The sequence below is a fragment of the Haliotis rufescens genome, unplaced genomic scaffold (genome assembly GCF_023055435.1).
Source record: "Haliotis rufescens isolate VD_foot unplaced genomic scaffold, xgHalRufe1.0.p SCAF_19, whole genome shotgun sequence".
Lineage (NCBI taxonomy): Eukaryota > Metazoa > Mollusca > Gastropoda > Lepetellida > Haliotidae > Haliotis > Haliotis rufescens.
Window position 1 is genome coordinate 12,275,743 of NW_025963879.1, and position 16,147 is coordinate 12,291,889.

The following is a 16,147-nucleotide window of genomic DNA, read 5'->3' on the forward strand; positions in this document are numbered from 1 at the left end:
CTTCTAGTCATATCATATCACAGTCCATTCCTTGATACCATATTCCAACTTCTAGTCATATCATATCACAGTCCATTCCTTGATACCAAATTCCAACTTCTAGTCATATCATATCACAGTCCATTCCTTGATACCATATTCCAACTTCTAGTCATATCATATCACAGTACATTCCTTGATACCATATTCCTACTTCTAGTCATATCATATCACAGTACATTCCTTGATACCATATTCCTACTTCTAGTCATATCATATCACAGTCCATTCCTTGATACCATATTCCTACTTCTAGTCATATCATATCACAGTACATTCCTTGATACCATATTCCTACTTCTAGTCATATCATATCACAGTACATTCCTTGATACCATATTCCTACTTCTAGTCATATCATATCACAGTACATTCCTTGATACTATATTCCTACTTCTAGTCATATCATATCACAGTACATTCCTTGATACCATATTCCTACTTCTAGTCATATCATATCACAGTACATTCCTTGATACCATATTCCTACTTCTAGTCATATCATATCACAGTACATTCCTTGATACTATATTCCTACTTCTAGTCATGTCATATCACAGTACATTCCTTGATACTATATTCCTACTTCTAGTCATATCATATCATACCTTGATACTATATTCCTACTTCTAGTCACACTTTATCATTGTCCAATCGTTTGATACTATTTTCCTACTTCTAGTCATAATATATCATATTCCAATCCCTCGATACTATTTTCCAACTCTTAGTAATAAGGGATCTCATTGTAGTCCCTTGACACTATATTCCTGCTTCTAGTCATATTATATATCATTCCCGCACCTTGTCGTACTAGACGTTTTTTTCAAGCACAATGATACTATCATCCTACTCCTAGTCATGACGAATCATATACTAGAAGACATATCATACTTTTAGCAAATACAGTCATTGTGATTGGGAGTACATGACGCAATGACAACATGGCCTAATCTCCTAAATAGATAAATATTTATTTTCCAAATCGATCCAAACATGATACACCTTATAAACAACAGGGTGTTGTCCATATGTTGACAATCGATATTTTTTCAGGAAATAGTTTCAAGAAACCCATATCAAGTGTTTGAAAACGTGCTCGAGATTTAATTAACTGGGTGAGAGATTTTAATAAGCGATACAGAGACACAAGTATTGTCTGGCGTTCTCCTCCAAGACTTGGTTCCTGCAAGTGTTGCGCCCTTTGGTAAATCGAACATGTGTTGGCGCCCACCAATCCATGAAAACATGACGAGCAAATGTTTTGCTTTCTTTGGTTTGGAACCCGAGACGCAATAATTCCTTTGTCCGTGTGTGATCGGAAATAACCGAAGAAATGCGGAAATGACCGAACTTTTGTTCTTCTGTTGAGCCAGCTGAAAGCTAAGTGAAATCGCCAACGGTGCGAGTTGAGTCATTGCTATGATAATGATATGAGTGATCACGGGGAGGGGTAGGGGAGGGGATTTGATGGGGAGGATTTATCAAGGGATCAGGGAGGAGACGAAAGTGCTCTAATCTTAATTCGATATTATCGGCTGGATTTCATAATCTGGATCTTAACTTAAGTAACTTAACTGATACTATTAGTTGTTTCATTTTAATTTATTTTAGTTTATCGGGTTACATATTAAATCTGGATTATTGTAATTGCTACAACTATCAATCAGCTTTGACAAACAATTCTTGGATATTTGCGCACACCATCTTGTTATCTCAGAAATGCTAATAAAAATTATGATAAACAAATTTCCTATTTTCATAACCGTTGTATCTTCAAAATAGTAACGCCGTGATATAACTGGACTATTTTTCAAAGCGGCGTCAAACGCAACTCACCGACTCAAAACATATTAACGGTTCTACCGTTACACCATATTTTACCTCATATTTTATTTTGATATTCAGGGGGAAGGGGGAGGGGCTAGGAATTTTTTACAGCTAAATCTGAAAAAAATAAATAATTAAACCTTTGAGTCTAAATATATTTTCGAAAAAAACCCTCTTGTAACAATGTATTTTTTGTGGCAGTCAATTTCTTTTTTTTAAAGTGTGTGACAAATAATTTCATTTATTTTCTATTTTCTGGGACAGTTTATTATTTTCGATTAAATCCAAATAGGGTAGAACGCAGCTGCAACAGTGGACGAGAGCATTGCTGACATGGATATAATTCTGTAACTCGTGGGTATATTTAGTTATAATATTGACTGTGACACGAGTAAGTGTGATTAACGAGTTGTAAGGATGTTTCAAACTTTATTTGAAACTTATCCCGTTTCAATTAAAACGTCACATTCAGGTTTCGACTTTACTGTTGACACTGTTGTATCTATCAAACAATAGTGAAATGTTTATTAACTCTAACCGGACCCCGCTGACATCGTAAATGAATCCTACATGTCAGCAACCATCATATCAAGTTATGTACATCTATATCCATTCCATGGCATGCCGCGCACTTCGTCCATGGCTGGGTTTATTACCTACAGTGAAAGATGACACCTTCAACACAGAAACCATGGCGCGCTGACAACCCAGTTGAGGACCGCATCGTTGTCCGGCAATCTGTGGTCATTACCGCGTGCCACGTGCGGGCGAAGATTGACCAGCGGGCCCAGCATCAACTTGTTGAGACGGCGAGCGTTGGACATAAACTGACCACCCCGTACACTCCCCAACACGTGCTCCATCCGGGATATCAGTGTCACGGCCGCCATCTTGTTCAGAAGTTTGCGCAGCCAATTGTTTTCAGCAGGCGCACTTCATTTAGTGGCATGGTTTAACAATGGAATCAACGTCACAATATTGACAGATAATCTGTCTACATATCATACGATATCTGTCATTGTCTCCCTGGATAGCTATGGTAATTGTCCGGCCCGATGTCTTACACCCGGTCACGTGACTCTTGATTGCCAAACACTGATTTCAGCTTTTAGTTGTTAATATTAAATCCTTCGATAAACATAAACCATATGGTCGAATTTTAAGAACAAAACACATTCCCTATCCATCAATAACATGGAAACATAGAAAAACAAACACCTAACACCCGCACTGTGTATGGGCCTCTTTTTGTAAGCCCGATTTACAATTTATCTTCTGTGGTGAAAAATAGAAATATAGACCTCCGGGCAAAAGAAAGTATATACAACTATTTGATTGTGGCTAAAAATGAAACAAAGAAGAAATGGTAATTTTATGGTGGCGGATGTATTTCCTACGGGTATCATAGGCGAGATTGGACCTTTCAGTCTCTTAGCCTGTCTTTCAGCGACTGTTTCCATGAAAGTTAAGTTTTGTGACTTTTGAACTTTTATTACTTTCTTTTGCCCGGCAGTTTATGTGCAAAATACTGTTTGTTATCCCTTAAATTATTATTGTTTATGTGAATAAAATGGAAATGTAAGAAATGTGGTGATTACATTAATTTAACAGTCAAAATAGCCTCTTCCCATATCGAATACACTACTTTGGCGTTACTCGGTTTCATGGTTGACGGTTGTTAACAGATATTTTTTTCAAACTTTTAACTTATTTCCCACTTATGAGTGAGAGAGTGACTATGGCTTTTCGCCGCTTTTAGCAATATTACAGCAATATCACGACAGGGGACACCAGAAAAGGGGGCTGTCCATGTGGGGATTCGAACCCGGGCCTTCCAGGTGAGGAGCAGACGCTTTAATCGCAAGGCTACCCCACCGCCCCTGCCCACTTGTGAAATGTTTGGTCGGCTGATAGTTACCCAAGAAATAAAATTGACGTATCTTCATAATATCAGCCGTAACATCATAATATCAACAGTAACATCAAAATATCAGCCGTAACATCATAATAGTAGAAAATAACATTATTATACCAACCTTAACACCTTTATAGCAGTAAATAAAATCATGTCACCCGTAACATCCCAATATCAACCGTAACATCCTAATATCAGTAAATAACAACCTAATGTCCACCGTAACATCCTGATATCAGTCAATAACATCAAAATATCAGCCGTAACATCCTGGTAACAGCCGAAACACCCTAATATCAGAAGATAGCATCATGATATCAGTCGTAACATCATAATATAAGTAAATATCATCATAATATCAGAAAATAACATCATGATATCCGTCGTAACATCATAATATAAGTAAATATCATCACAATATCAGAAAAAAACTAATATAAAGCATGTACGGAAATGTTAAATATGTTTTTGATTTTTTATCACTAAACCGATCAGTTGAAATCAAATTACGATTTCTGCTCATAGTCACAACAAACATAATTATTTAAAGATTGATACATGTCGCGTATTAAGACCTGAACAGTCATAATAATTCATTTAGCAACGCAAACAAATAATAGACACTTCATTTCTGAAGATCAAACATATCGACTTTCACACGTTAAAGCCAATTTATACTGAAAGAACAATTCCCCCCACTCGAACATGGAGATTTTATTTGAATTCGCTCAGTCATAATGTTTCGAGCCATGTTGCCGCGCTTCAACACCGCCTTCACAGGTGTCAACCCCTAATTTGTCGGAAACATTAAAAACGTCCCCAAATCGCAGGGAAACAATTGTGTTACACGTCCGGATTTTAGTGCCTTCCTTTTGGACAAACGGCAAAGCTCCGAACATTGCTATAGCTTCCCGTCAATGATTAGAAATGACGTACGATCGTCTTAATCTGCTCCTAAAAACCGTAGGCAAAATGTTTTGAGCTGACAAACACAAGGGGTGCTATTCTCATGGTGCTTCTTATTAGATATGATCATATGCGATGAGTGATTCGAACGTTTTCTTTGTTAATATACTTGCAGCTGCCGCTCTTACACGCGCTGTTGAGAGTAACAACTTTGAGAGAGGGGTCGCTTTTCCCTCTGAAGGCGATTCTTAAGGTGGTTCGAGAGGATTAAAATATAAGTGGATGAAATAGGAAAATGTGACTACACTTGATATAAGCGACGCTTTGGTTTAAGTGCCTTTTCAGTTAATCCATTTTGAATTCTGAGTATCTTTCAAAGTTCACCAAGGGTATTAACTCGCAGTAGAACACGCCCCAGACACAGCTCCCGCCTCTTGTAAAGATGCTAATTTCGCGACGACGGGAGACTCTTAGCACAAATCTTGATATGTACATATGATAACGAAATCTGTGTCAATAGAATTTACATGACAACGAAAAGAGATCTTGGATCCTTATCGTGGCGATCATAGCTGCCACAGTAACGGAAGTCATCACTTCAGAGAGACCCATACGGTTTAATCATATTCTTGCTAATTTCCTGTCTTTCAAATCAGAGCAGAAGTCTAATAATCCGAGAACTGATGTTATCGTAGGCTTATCCTTCTTCAAGTTAACCTTGGTTTTTCCACTCACTTGACAAAGCCGTCTAAACAGACTCTTCTGCAACCGTTACAGACACGTGAAAAGCAAATGTTGACAAAATACAGCCGTAGGTTTGTTGCAAGTGTATGTGTACAGGAGACTGTGGAGAAGACACTTAAAGAATAACCCCCAGATACGAGGAAGTGCGGATTAACTCTCTCCAATTGAATCAATGTTGTCCTTTTTTTACTTAGCGAGGGGCTTTGAACTTTATTTCACGAAACAGATATTCCATAATTCAGATTTGCGAGGAGGTAGAAAAGTGTTTCTTGATTTCATTTGGAGATGTCAGCTCATTCAGCCGTATTGTTCGATGGGCCTAACATACGTCTATGACGTAATGAACAATGGATGAGTTCGTCTTCAAATATTTGTGTCAATTCGTCGATATTTCGTGACGCTGCTAAGGCCTCTTTGCAGACAATGAAAGTCGAGCTAGTCGATCAATATGAAGCATATACTATGCTGCTCAATGGGCTGTATGTTCATGTGGGTATATACCTAAGTTACGTAGTCTAGTGTGTATCTTACTCTTGTAGTGAACGCCGTGTGGATTCCGGTGTAGAATTGGTTCCAAGGAACCTATGTTTGTTGTAAAAGGCCGTGGGCTGTCGCTCATGCTATCAATCACTGGTTTGCCTGGTCCTGACTCGATAGTTTACCATGTCGAGTTGGAATATTGATGAATGCGGCGTTAAACAATATTCACTCGCTCACTACTGATTGTTTTGAACAGATTCGCAGTATTGTGCGTCATGATGTGTCAAATACACCCGCACAAAGTGTGTATAGCGCAGATACACACATTTAAAATGACTCAAGAGCAATACACGAAAGTATACACGGATTATTCCACGTCCCCTCATTGAACTTTGGTGTAAAATAGCATCATGAAATGTTGGTGAATGCTTAATAGAAATATGAAATACCGCCAGTTCCCCAAACAAATGTGAATTCAATCAAACCGTCTTATTTATCCCCGTGTTATGGGTTTTTGGACGCTTGAGAAACATTCGTAGTTTTGTCTTTAATCACGTTAACAGCTGTAAAACGTCTCATTCACTTATAAAATTTCTTCTTAAAAACAAGCCATCATCTGAGTATTCACAATGTCTGTGTGATGCTACATTCCCCGTTATAGCGTGAGTAATTGCGATAAACATGGTCGTCAGAAAACGTATGACTTCCGATAACCTATGATCCGACGATGATATGAACACATTTTTCTAGGTCTCGGTATTTGACAATGTCTTTTTGTTATCTCACCATCTCACCATTTCTCCATGTCAATATATCATTTCTCCTCCTCATCACGTCTTCATTGCATCAACTTGGGTGATCCTGATACAAATTGACACCAACCATCCCATGTCTGTTCTACAACCCGATTAATGTGAGGACCGGGAGGTCACAAACTGAGACCTCACAGATGTTATCTGCTGCTCATGTTATCAACCACTGGTTTGCCTTGCCCGGTCTTGATTATTTAAAGGCTGCCAAGATAGTTGGAACATTTGCTCGAACTTTCATTTAATCATTCTATCCCGAATTTACTCATCATCGTTTCTCTACACTCGCATCACATCTCGCCATGTCGTCTTGCCACTTGACAATCTCCATATCTCCGCCTTCATATTTCCATCTCACATTTTTACACGCTTTCTGCAATTATACTTTGAACACGATTTCGATCTCACAGTTGGAATTTCAATTATTGCTCGATCTTGTCGTTGCTTCATCTCACACAATTTCACCTTCATATCTCCAGCTCAACATCTCCACCTCGCAATCTCCATTTCCACACCACAGCATTTCTGCATCACTGCCATGTCATCATTTATCCACCCCCATATCCATCCATAAGTTCAGCTCACAATCTCACCATTTCTCATGACCAATGTCACAATAACAACATCATCATCACTCAATCTCACTATTTCTCAATCTTACCATTTCCACCTCACAATCTCCATCCCCCAACTCACCATCTCACCATTTTTCATGACCAGTATTAATATTAATATCATAATCACTCTATCTCACGAGTTCTCAGACCCGTGAAGATCCGGGATAGAATAGGTCTTCAGCAACCCATGCTTGCCGTAAAAGGCGACTATGCTTGTCGTAAGAGACGACTAACGGGATCGGATGGTCAGGCTCGCTGACTTGGTTGATGCATGTCATCGTATCCTAATTGCATGGATGGATGCTTATGATGTCAATCACTGGTTTGTCTGGTCCAGACTCGATTATTTACAGACCGCCGTCATATAAATGGAATATTGCTGAATGCAGCGTTAAAGAACAAACAAACAAACAAACAAACAAACACTAGTTCTTAATCTTACGGTTTCCATTTCACAATCTCCACCTTCCAAACTTTCCATCTCACTATTTCTCAAGATTACCAGTCTCCATCTCACCATCGCCATTCATCTCCATCCCGCATCTCTCCATTTCTCTGTCTAACACACATCGGTACTTATTACACAGCCAGTGCTAGAGTTACGTCCGGCAAGTGGCCACATCTGTTGTTTGTTTCTTTAACGAGGAATTCTACACATGATGATTGGTTACACTTCGTCTCTTTTAATTGATAGTTTCTGGACTTAACAAAGCACACTTCCAAAACCCATTTATATTAATTATTTCGTGTCCAGCTCTGTGTTCCAACAACGGGCGATCTTGTCACACTCATATTAAATATAGCATTGTCGCAATGTGTACGGAACTGTCAACAATATTAAGAATGTACAGTAAACTACGGTTATAACGAACACGCTTATAACGAACTGACGGATATAACGAACTTACTTTTATTTGCTGTAGATATGCTATATATATGCTTAAAACAAACTACGGTTATAACGAACTAAAATTAGTGGTCCCTTTGAGTTCGTTATAACCGTAGTTTACTGTACTTATCTTGACGTACGATGAAGCACTACCACACGACCAGATATGCCGACTTCGGTTCTCTCCACATTGGTGAAAGAATATTCAGCTGTAGGTTACAAAAATGGTATCCCTGTCTTTACTCTCACCCTAAGACCATTGTCTTCGACAAAGAGGTCGTCAACGGTCGGAACGCTCAGGTGAAGAGGTAATGATATCACTCGGATTGAACCCCCCCCCCCCCAAAAAAAAATGAATTTATTCATTACATCATTCAAATGTTTCAAATTCACGGATCATGTTGCGCTTCTTCCAATATGCTGGGTCATGATAATCTTAGGTATATGGTGATCTATGAATTATATTTGTTCAAATTCGATATAAATGATCTTTTTTTAATTTTTTTTCTCTAATTTATTTTAAAGATAACTGCTTTTGTTTAAAATTTCCAAATGTTGCCCGCACACTAATACGCTACCTGGAGACAAAGAAAAGTGATATTTCATTTCAATTTGACATTCAATATCAGTAAATCATACATGGACACACCATGGCCTGAATCCGTCAACACTGACCACTGTCCGGAGTGAAGCTGACCGTCCACCCAACTGTCCTCATATCTGACCCGGATCTTTTCACCGGACAATTAGCTGACAAGACGCGTGCAGCTGCCCATATAATGACCCTGTCAGAAAGCCTTTTGAGCCCAAATGTCTATTATTTCGTTTCGTTGTTTAATTCCACTTTTGTTATATTTGATTTCGTTTCTTTTACCATTTTCCAATTTCCATATGTACCAAAATGGCAGCCTCCAGCCAGGAGTGTTGACCATGTGCTTATCCAACAGAAATACAGTCTTTTGTGCCTAAAACAGCCTTGGCGTCCTATATCCATCACGAACCGCCCAGCCCTCGCCCGTGCATCCAAGCACCGTGTTTTCATGGTCCCGCGAGGCGGATACAATAACCAGGTGACGCCAAATTCCAAATATAAACAGTGCGCTGTACGTACGCATTACCCATCCCGCCAGTGAATGGTAAACCCTACATTCAATCATGAGACAGTATTTATCTCGTGCCAAATATCCTGTTACCAAGTCACGTTCGGCATATGCAACTGTTACATTAACTGATTCTAGAACTGTACTCCTGCAACTGTCATTCAAAGTTGAACCTGTGTTGTAAGTTCTAAGCCCGGCAGCCAATCTTTGTCACGTCATCATCAACATATCGACAAGTTACAGATTCAAATATTTTAATTTTGAAGTAAATTATCTGAAGACATGGCGTTACAACCAGATACTAATACTGTTAGATCTTCCAGATCACATAGTCTTAGTCACAGTGAAAGGTCACTTGGCACAAGAAGTAAGTCCTCAAAAATTTCTGTGATATCTGGACTAAGTGAATCTCAGTCTGCAGTGGTAAGACAGCAAAGAACAAGAGCTCAGCTTGACGAATTCGTGCTTAGGATGCAGGAGGATTTCAGAGTTGATGAGCAATTGCAGGCATTAGATGACCAGGCCTATGCTGCACGCTTAGCTGCTGAGGATGAGGTGAATGCCGCTAAGAGACGGACAGAAGAAATAGAGCGTGAGGCTATTCGCCGCAGAGAGGCACTAAATACTCAACTGTCAAGACAGAGACAACTGAGACAAGCTCAACAGAACTTTGCTGAAGCAACCCTGATTGCTACCATGGTAAATGAAGACCCCAACAGCAATGCAGAGAATGTACAACCTCCAGAGGAACTTACGGAACAACCAAGTTTTGATGGTAACATTCAAATACAGTCAGTAACTGGACAGGTCCCACCTACTGCTGACCCTAATGCCATTCAGTCTGGCAATGTAAGTAATACTAATAATACAGAGCAGCTTACAATTCCTGACACCTCCCAAATTTTACCCTCTGGTGACAGTCAAACCCTTGGGAACCAGATACAGCGGGGCCCATATCCATCTGACAGAGTTCATCCTGGTGTACTTCATCAAGGGATCAACCCTTATCCTGGTAACCTGACAACTTGTATGCCAATATACAGACAGAATGACCACTTTCAAGGTCAGATGTTAAACAGTGCCCAACAAATCACAACAAACGAGATGTCAAGTACTTTCCCAACTGCCACTGGTGTACTTACACAGCAACCTTCCCTGGTGGGTTATGGTACTGGTATTGGTTCATATCCAAGGAGCAACCCCCAGGTAAGTTTAACACCAGCAATGGTAGTGCCTCAGCCATTGTTCTTGGATTCGCAAGCATTTCCGTTACCGAATATGCCATATCAACAGTCACAGCCACAACAGCATCAAGTGCTCCAACCAGATATTCCAACATTGCCTCCAACCGAACAACCAACACAACCGCCAGCGATTACTGGGATGATACCTCAGGTTGGCACACCTAACCTCACCGAACTGTTGATTTCCTCATCTTATGGCATACCAAGACCAACATTACCCAATTTCACCAGTGGAAGAGAAAAGGACTTTGCCTTGCTTAAGATGGCACTGGATAACCTGGTGAATATTCATCCACACCTTACGGAACAGTACAAATACCAAGTTTTACTTGACAAACTTGGAGGCAGTGCGAAGCACCTAGCTGAGGCATTTATGCATGATCCCAAACCTTTCACAGCAGCCTTGCAAGCACTGAAGGACAAGTATGGTCAGCCGAGACAACTTGTACAAAGTGAGATTGGTATACTCATGAATATGCCAGCACTAAGATATGGTGACTTTGATGGGTTTGACAGTTTTGCCCTATCAGTCCATTCCCTTGTCGGTATGCTGAAGTCACTTGAGGGAGAGACCGGTTGTGAACTGAGATGTGGGTCACATGTTGACCGCCTGATCGGCAAGCTACCCCCAGGTTATCGAGATAGTTTTGTAGAACATTGTATCAACCGTGATATCCTCAAGGCTGACAGTGACCAGACCTACACATTGTGTCATTTGTCAGACTGGCTGCAGACAAAATCACGTGCAAAGCGTATAGCTAACCAGGCCACAGCGCTATACAAAATGGAGAGTACTAAACCTGACAGGAGGTATCCGTCACGAACAAGTCAGAAGGGGTCTGCACCTACGGCTTTATTCTATGCAAGGGAATCCAAACCATTTGAACAGAAACCTGGATCTTCTGCTAGGAGTCACGTGACCAAGCCTTTCTGTCCATACTGTAACAGCAATGAACACTTCCTGAATATATGTCCAGGATTGAAGAAACTAACAGTGAACCAGATACATGACTGGTTACATGACGGCAAGCGATGTTGGAAATGTGGGCGCACACATCAGCCAGACATGTGCACCCTCAAGAAACCATGTCACATATGTAAGGAAGTGCACTTGACTGTCTTGCATGAGGCTATACAGCATACAGCCTCCAAAGTGTATTCTGTGAAAGTCAGTACAGACAAAGTGTACACTGATCAACCCTCATATCCTCCTAATGTCATGCTAAAGGTTGTCAAAGTGTTGCTATATGGTGAAAGTGGTATGATGGAGACTCATGCAATTTTGGATGATGGTTCCATGAGAACTATGGTGTTACAATCAACGGTTCATGACCTAAAACTTCAGACAAAGCTGGACAGTATATTGCTTACCACAATCAACAAGGAGCCATTCAGGTGTAATGGACACTCAGTTGACCTGCAAATATCTCCTATCAGCAAACCAAACATCAGGTACAAGATTAAGGGTGCCTTCACTGCAGATAACTTGTGTATGTCCGAGTACACATATCCAGTTGAATCCCTGCAAAGGCGTTGGCCGCATTTGCAAAAGTTACCAATACCTAACATTGATGGAGTTCGGCCAACTATTCTCATTGGATCGGACAATGCCCATCTCATTCTTCCCAATGAACCAGTTCAATTTGGACCCATCAATGCGCCTATTGCGGTGTCCACCAAACTTGGTTGGTCCCTCCAGGGTTTATCTAGTGAATCTGGACCAGAGAACACCAAGTGTATGCTCATACACAGCACCAATAATTCAGATCTTGTTGAGAGCATTGAGCGATTGTGGCAAATCGACACTTTGCCTTTCACCGAGAAACATGTGACACGCTCCAAGCAGGATAAACAGGCAATTGAGACTCTAGAATCTGAAACTGTCAGGATAGATGTCGATGGTGTTAGTCACTATGCCACCCCACTGTTACGCACACAGGATGGAACCTGCTTCAAAACAGATCAACAAATGGTTATGCCTACACTCAGGCGCACTGAAAGGCGACTTAGAGATCGTCCGGACCTTTCAAGAATCCACAATGACCAAATCAAGAAGCTAGTTGAGGCAGGATATGTAAAGAAACTCACCAAGGAGGAAGTGGAGAAATCAGAAGAATCCTGGTATTTTCCTCACCACATTGTTGAACACAATGGGAAGTTTCGCCTGGTATTTAACTGCTCCTTCGAGCACAATGGCCAAATCTTGAACAAGCACCTTCTGCCTGGGCCAACAGTCGGATCATCACTGCTGGGTGTCTTTCTTCGGTTCCGGCAACATGCAGTTGCAATATCAGGAGACATAAAAGCCATGTTCCATCAAGTAAGACTGCTTTCTCGTGACAAACCTCTTCTGCGTTTCATTTGGCGAAACATGGAACATGATCGCCCTCCAGATGTGTACGAATGGCAAGTCCTACCATTCGGCACCACCTGCTCGCCATGTTGTGCCAGTTATGCTTTATGGAAACATGTCTCGGATCACAAAGCTGGCAATGAAGAAGTACTCAAATCTGTAGAAGAATCATTCTATGTTGACAATTGCTTGCATAGCCTACCTACAGCAACAGAAGCCAAGGAACTTGTACGGAAAATGAGAGACTTGCTTGCACAAGGTGGTTTCAACATTAGGCAGTGGACCAGCAATATTCCATCCGTTGTGGCAGACCTTCCGTCCGACGCTAGATCGGAAAATACAGAACTTTGGCTTACCTTCGGCCAGGGTGACTCCCTTGAGCCAGCCCTAGGCTTGCGTTGGAACTGTGAATCTGATGAGCTCACCTACAAACACAGAACCATAGAGTATGAAAAGCTTACTATGAGAGTGATCTACAGGGTTCTTGCTAGTCAGTATGATCCCATCGGCTACTTGGCACCATTCCTTGCACGAGCCAAAATTATAGTACAGGACTTGTGGAAGTCAAAGAGAAACTGGAATGACCCTATAGAAAAGGGGGACATCTGTGAAAGATGGCTGACCTGGGAAAAGGAGCTAGAAGAAATCCCGATGGTCACTCTACCAAGGTGTTACACACCCCATAGTGTGGACTCTGGAAGTGCAGACCGACAACTACACATCTTTTGTGATGCTTCTGAAAGAGTGTATGGTTCAGTAGCATACTTGCGCACAGCAGACGAAGGAGCAAACATCTATGTCAGTTTCCTTATGGCCCGATCAAAGGTTTCCCCAAAGAAACAACTGTCTATGCCACGCCTAGAACTATGTGCAGCCCTCACTGGTGCTCAGCTAGCTGATGTGTTGTGCAAGGAATTAACTTTACCAATCCAGAAAGTGATATTGTGGAGTGACTCTACTACTGTACTTGGTTGGCTGAAGTCAGAATCATGCAGATACAAGGTATTCGTTGGAACACGAGTATCTGAAATCCAGAATCTCACAGATGTACAGAACTGGCGATATGTTGACACACAGAGAAATCCTGCTGATGACATTACTCGAGGCAAACTGCTCAGAGAACTCAGCAAGGAATCGCGGTGGAAAGATGGGCCAGATTTCATGCACCAGACACCTGATCATTGGCCAGTTACCCCAGTGACAATAGACTCTGACAATACAGAGATAAAGAAATCTGTGATGTGTGGCACAATTGTTGTGAATACACCTCAGCTGCCAGATGCAGAACAGTACACTTCTTGGGAAGTGTATGTGGCTGATGTTAAAGAGTCCTTTGATGGGGCGGCCTTCCTGGAAAATGCTCAACCCCTGACCGCTGAACGGTTTGAACAGATAGAGAACCATCTCTATCAACTAGTGCAAATAGAATCATTCCCCCAGGAATTCACAGCACTAAAATCAGGTAAACGATTGCCTCCAGACAGCAGGCTCCTACAGCTTGACCCTATCTATGATGCAGAATCAGATCTGATCAGAGTAGGAGGACGCTTACAGAGAGCTGAATCTCTAAATACAGGCATCAAACATCCAATTCTTCTTGACCCACAACATGTTATAACAAAGTTGATCATCAGGGATCAAGATGAGAAGCTCTTACACTATGGTCAGGAGCGTATACTCGCAGAGATAAGACGCAGATTTTGGATATTGAGGGGAAGAGAAGCGATTCGACGCCATCAGCGTCAGTGTTCCACCTGTCAGAAATGGCGCTCAAACCCGAGGTCACAGAAAATGTCTGACTTGCCACCACCACGTCTGCGACTTTTCAAACCACCATTCTTCTCAACGGGAGTTGATTGCTTCGGACCAATGCATGTGAAAGTTGGACGTCGCTCAGAGAAACGATGGGGTTTGATATTTAAATGTATGACCACCCGTGCGGTGCATTTAGACATACTCAGGAGCATGGACTCGGATGCATTCCTCATGGCATTTCGCCGCTTCGCTTCACTGAGAGGCAAACCTTACGAACTCATCTCAGACCAAGGTTCCAATTTCCGAGGTGCTAAAACAGAGTTGCAGGAGGCACTTGCAAGTATGGAACCAGACCTTGCCGAACAACTGGCTCGCCATAAGGTCAGATTTGTGTTCAATCCTCCTCATGCACCACACTTCGGAGGTGTTTGGGAAAGAGAGATTAAATCTGTGAAATATGGCCTCCGAGTGGCACTAGGAGATCAGACAGTGACAGAACCTGTGTTACGTACCATTCTAGCGGAGGTGGCAGGGATTCTGAATTCTAAGCCATTAGCCTACATTTCATCAGATGTCAGAGATGTGGACCCAGTTACACCAAACATCCTGCTGATTGGCCGCCATGATGCTTCTCTTCCTCAAGTCGTCTATCCAGCTGATGAACTATTAAGCAGACGCAGATGGCGCCACAGTCAAGTTCTGGCTGACCACTTTTGGGTACACTTTGTCAAATATTATCTTCCTGATATGCAGCTGCGCACAAAATGGCAGAAAGAAAGACAAAACTTGAAGATGAATGACGTTGTCATGATAGTTGATCCACAGCTCTTAAGAGCTCAGTGGCCTGTTGGTAGAGTCACTAAAACCTACCCCGGAACAGATGGATGTGTTCGCACTGCCACTGTCAGTGTGAAAGACAAGGAGTACACCAGACCAATCACAAGACTCATCCCACTACCGGAATGTGCAGATGACGATAATTGACTTTAGTTCCAGTGTGGAAAGACTTTCTTCAGATATTGACAAATTTAGTGCCTAAATTTGGGGGCGGCCGTGTCAGAAAGCCTTTTGAGCCCAAATGTCTATTATTTCGTTTCGTTGTTTAATTCCACTTTTGTTATATTTGATTTCGTTTCTTTTACCATTTTCCAATTTCCATATGTACCAAAATGGCAGCCTCCAGCCAGGAGTGTTGACCATGTGCTTATCCAACAGAAATACAGTCTTTTGTGCCTAAAACAGCCTTGGCGTCCTATATCCATCACGAACCGCCCAGCCCTCGCCCGTGCATCCAAGCACCGTGTTTTCAGACCCCGCTGTCCACTTCTGCTTGAGTGGTCACTTGTGCATGGACAATCGCTTTACTGCATTGTTACCGCTAGCCAGAATTGAACGGGGTATTCGTCCCCGCTGGACAATGTCCGGAGAAGTGGGGACAACCAAGATATTGTTTTTGGACAGTTGCG

General features: G+C 41.6%; 1 protein-coding gene across 1 annotated transcript; it reads left to right on the top strand.

Annotated features, from left to right (window-relative positions):
• Positions 1 to 9,800: 9,800 nt before the first annotated feature.
• Positions 9,801 to 15,665, top strand: LOC125381702. The gene has a single exon (XM_048399142.1). It carries the CDS (start codon positions 9,801 to 9,803, stop codon positions 15,663 to 15,665), a length of 5,865 nt encoding a protein of 1,954 aa, XP_048255099.1.
• The last annotated feature ends 482 nt before the right edge of the window (positions 15,666 to 16,147 follow it).

Excerpts from the sequence above, each read along its gene's own strand:
- LOC125381702 (XM_048399142.1), top strand. The coding sequence starts at position 9,801 with ATGCAGGAGGATTTCAGAGTTGATGAGCAATTGCAGGCATTAGATGAC.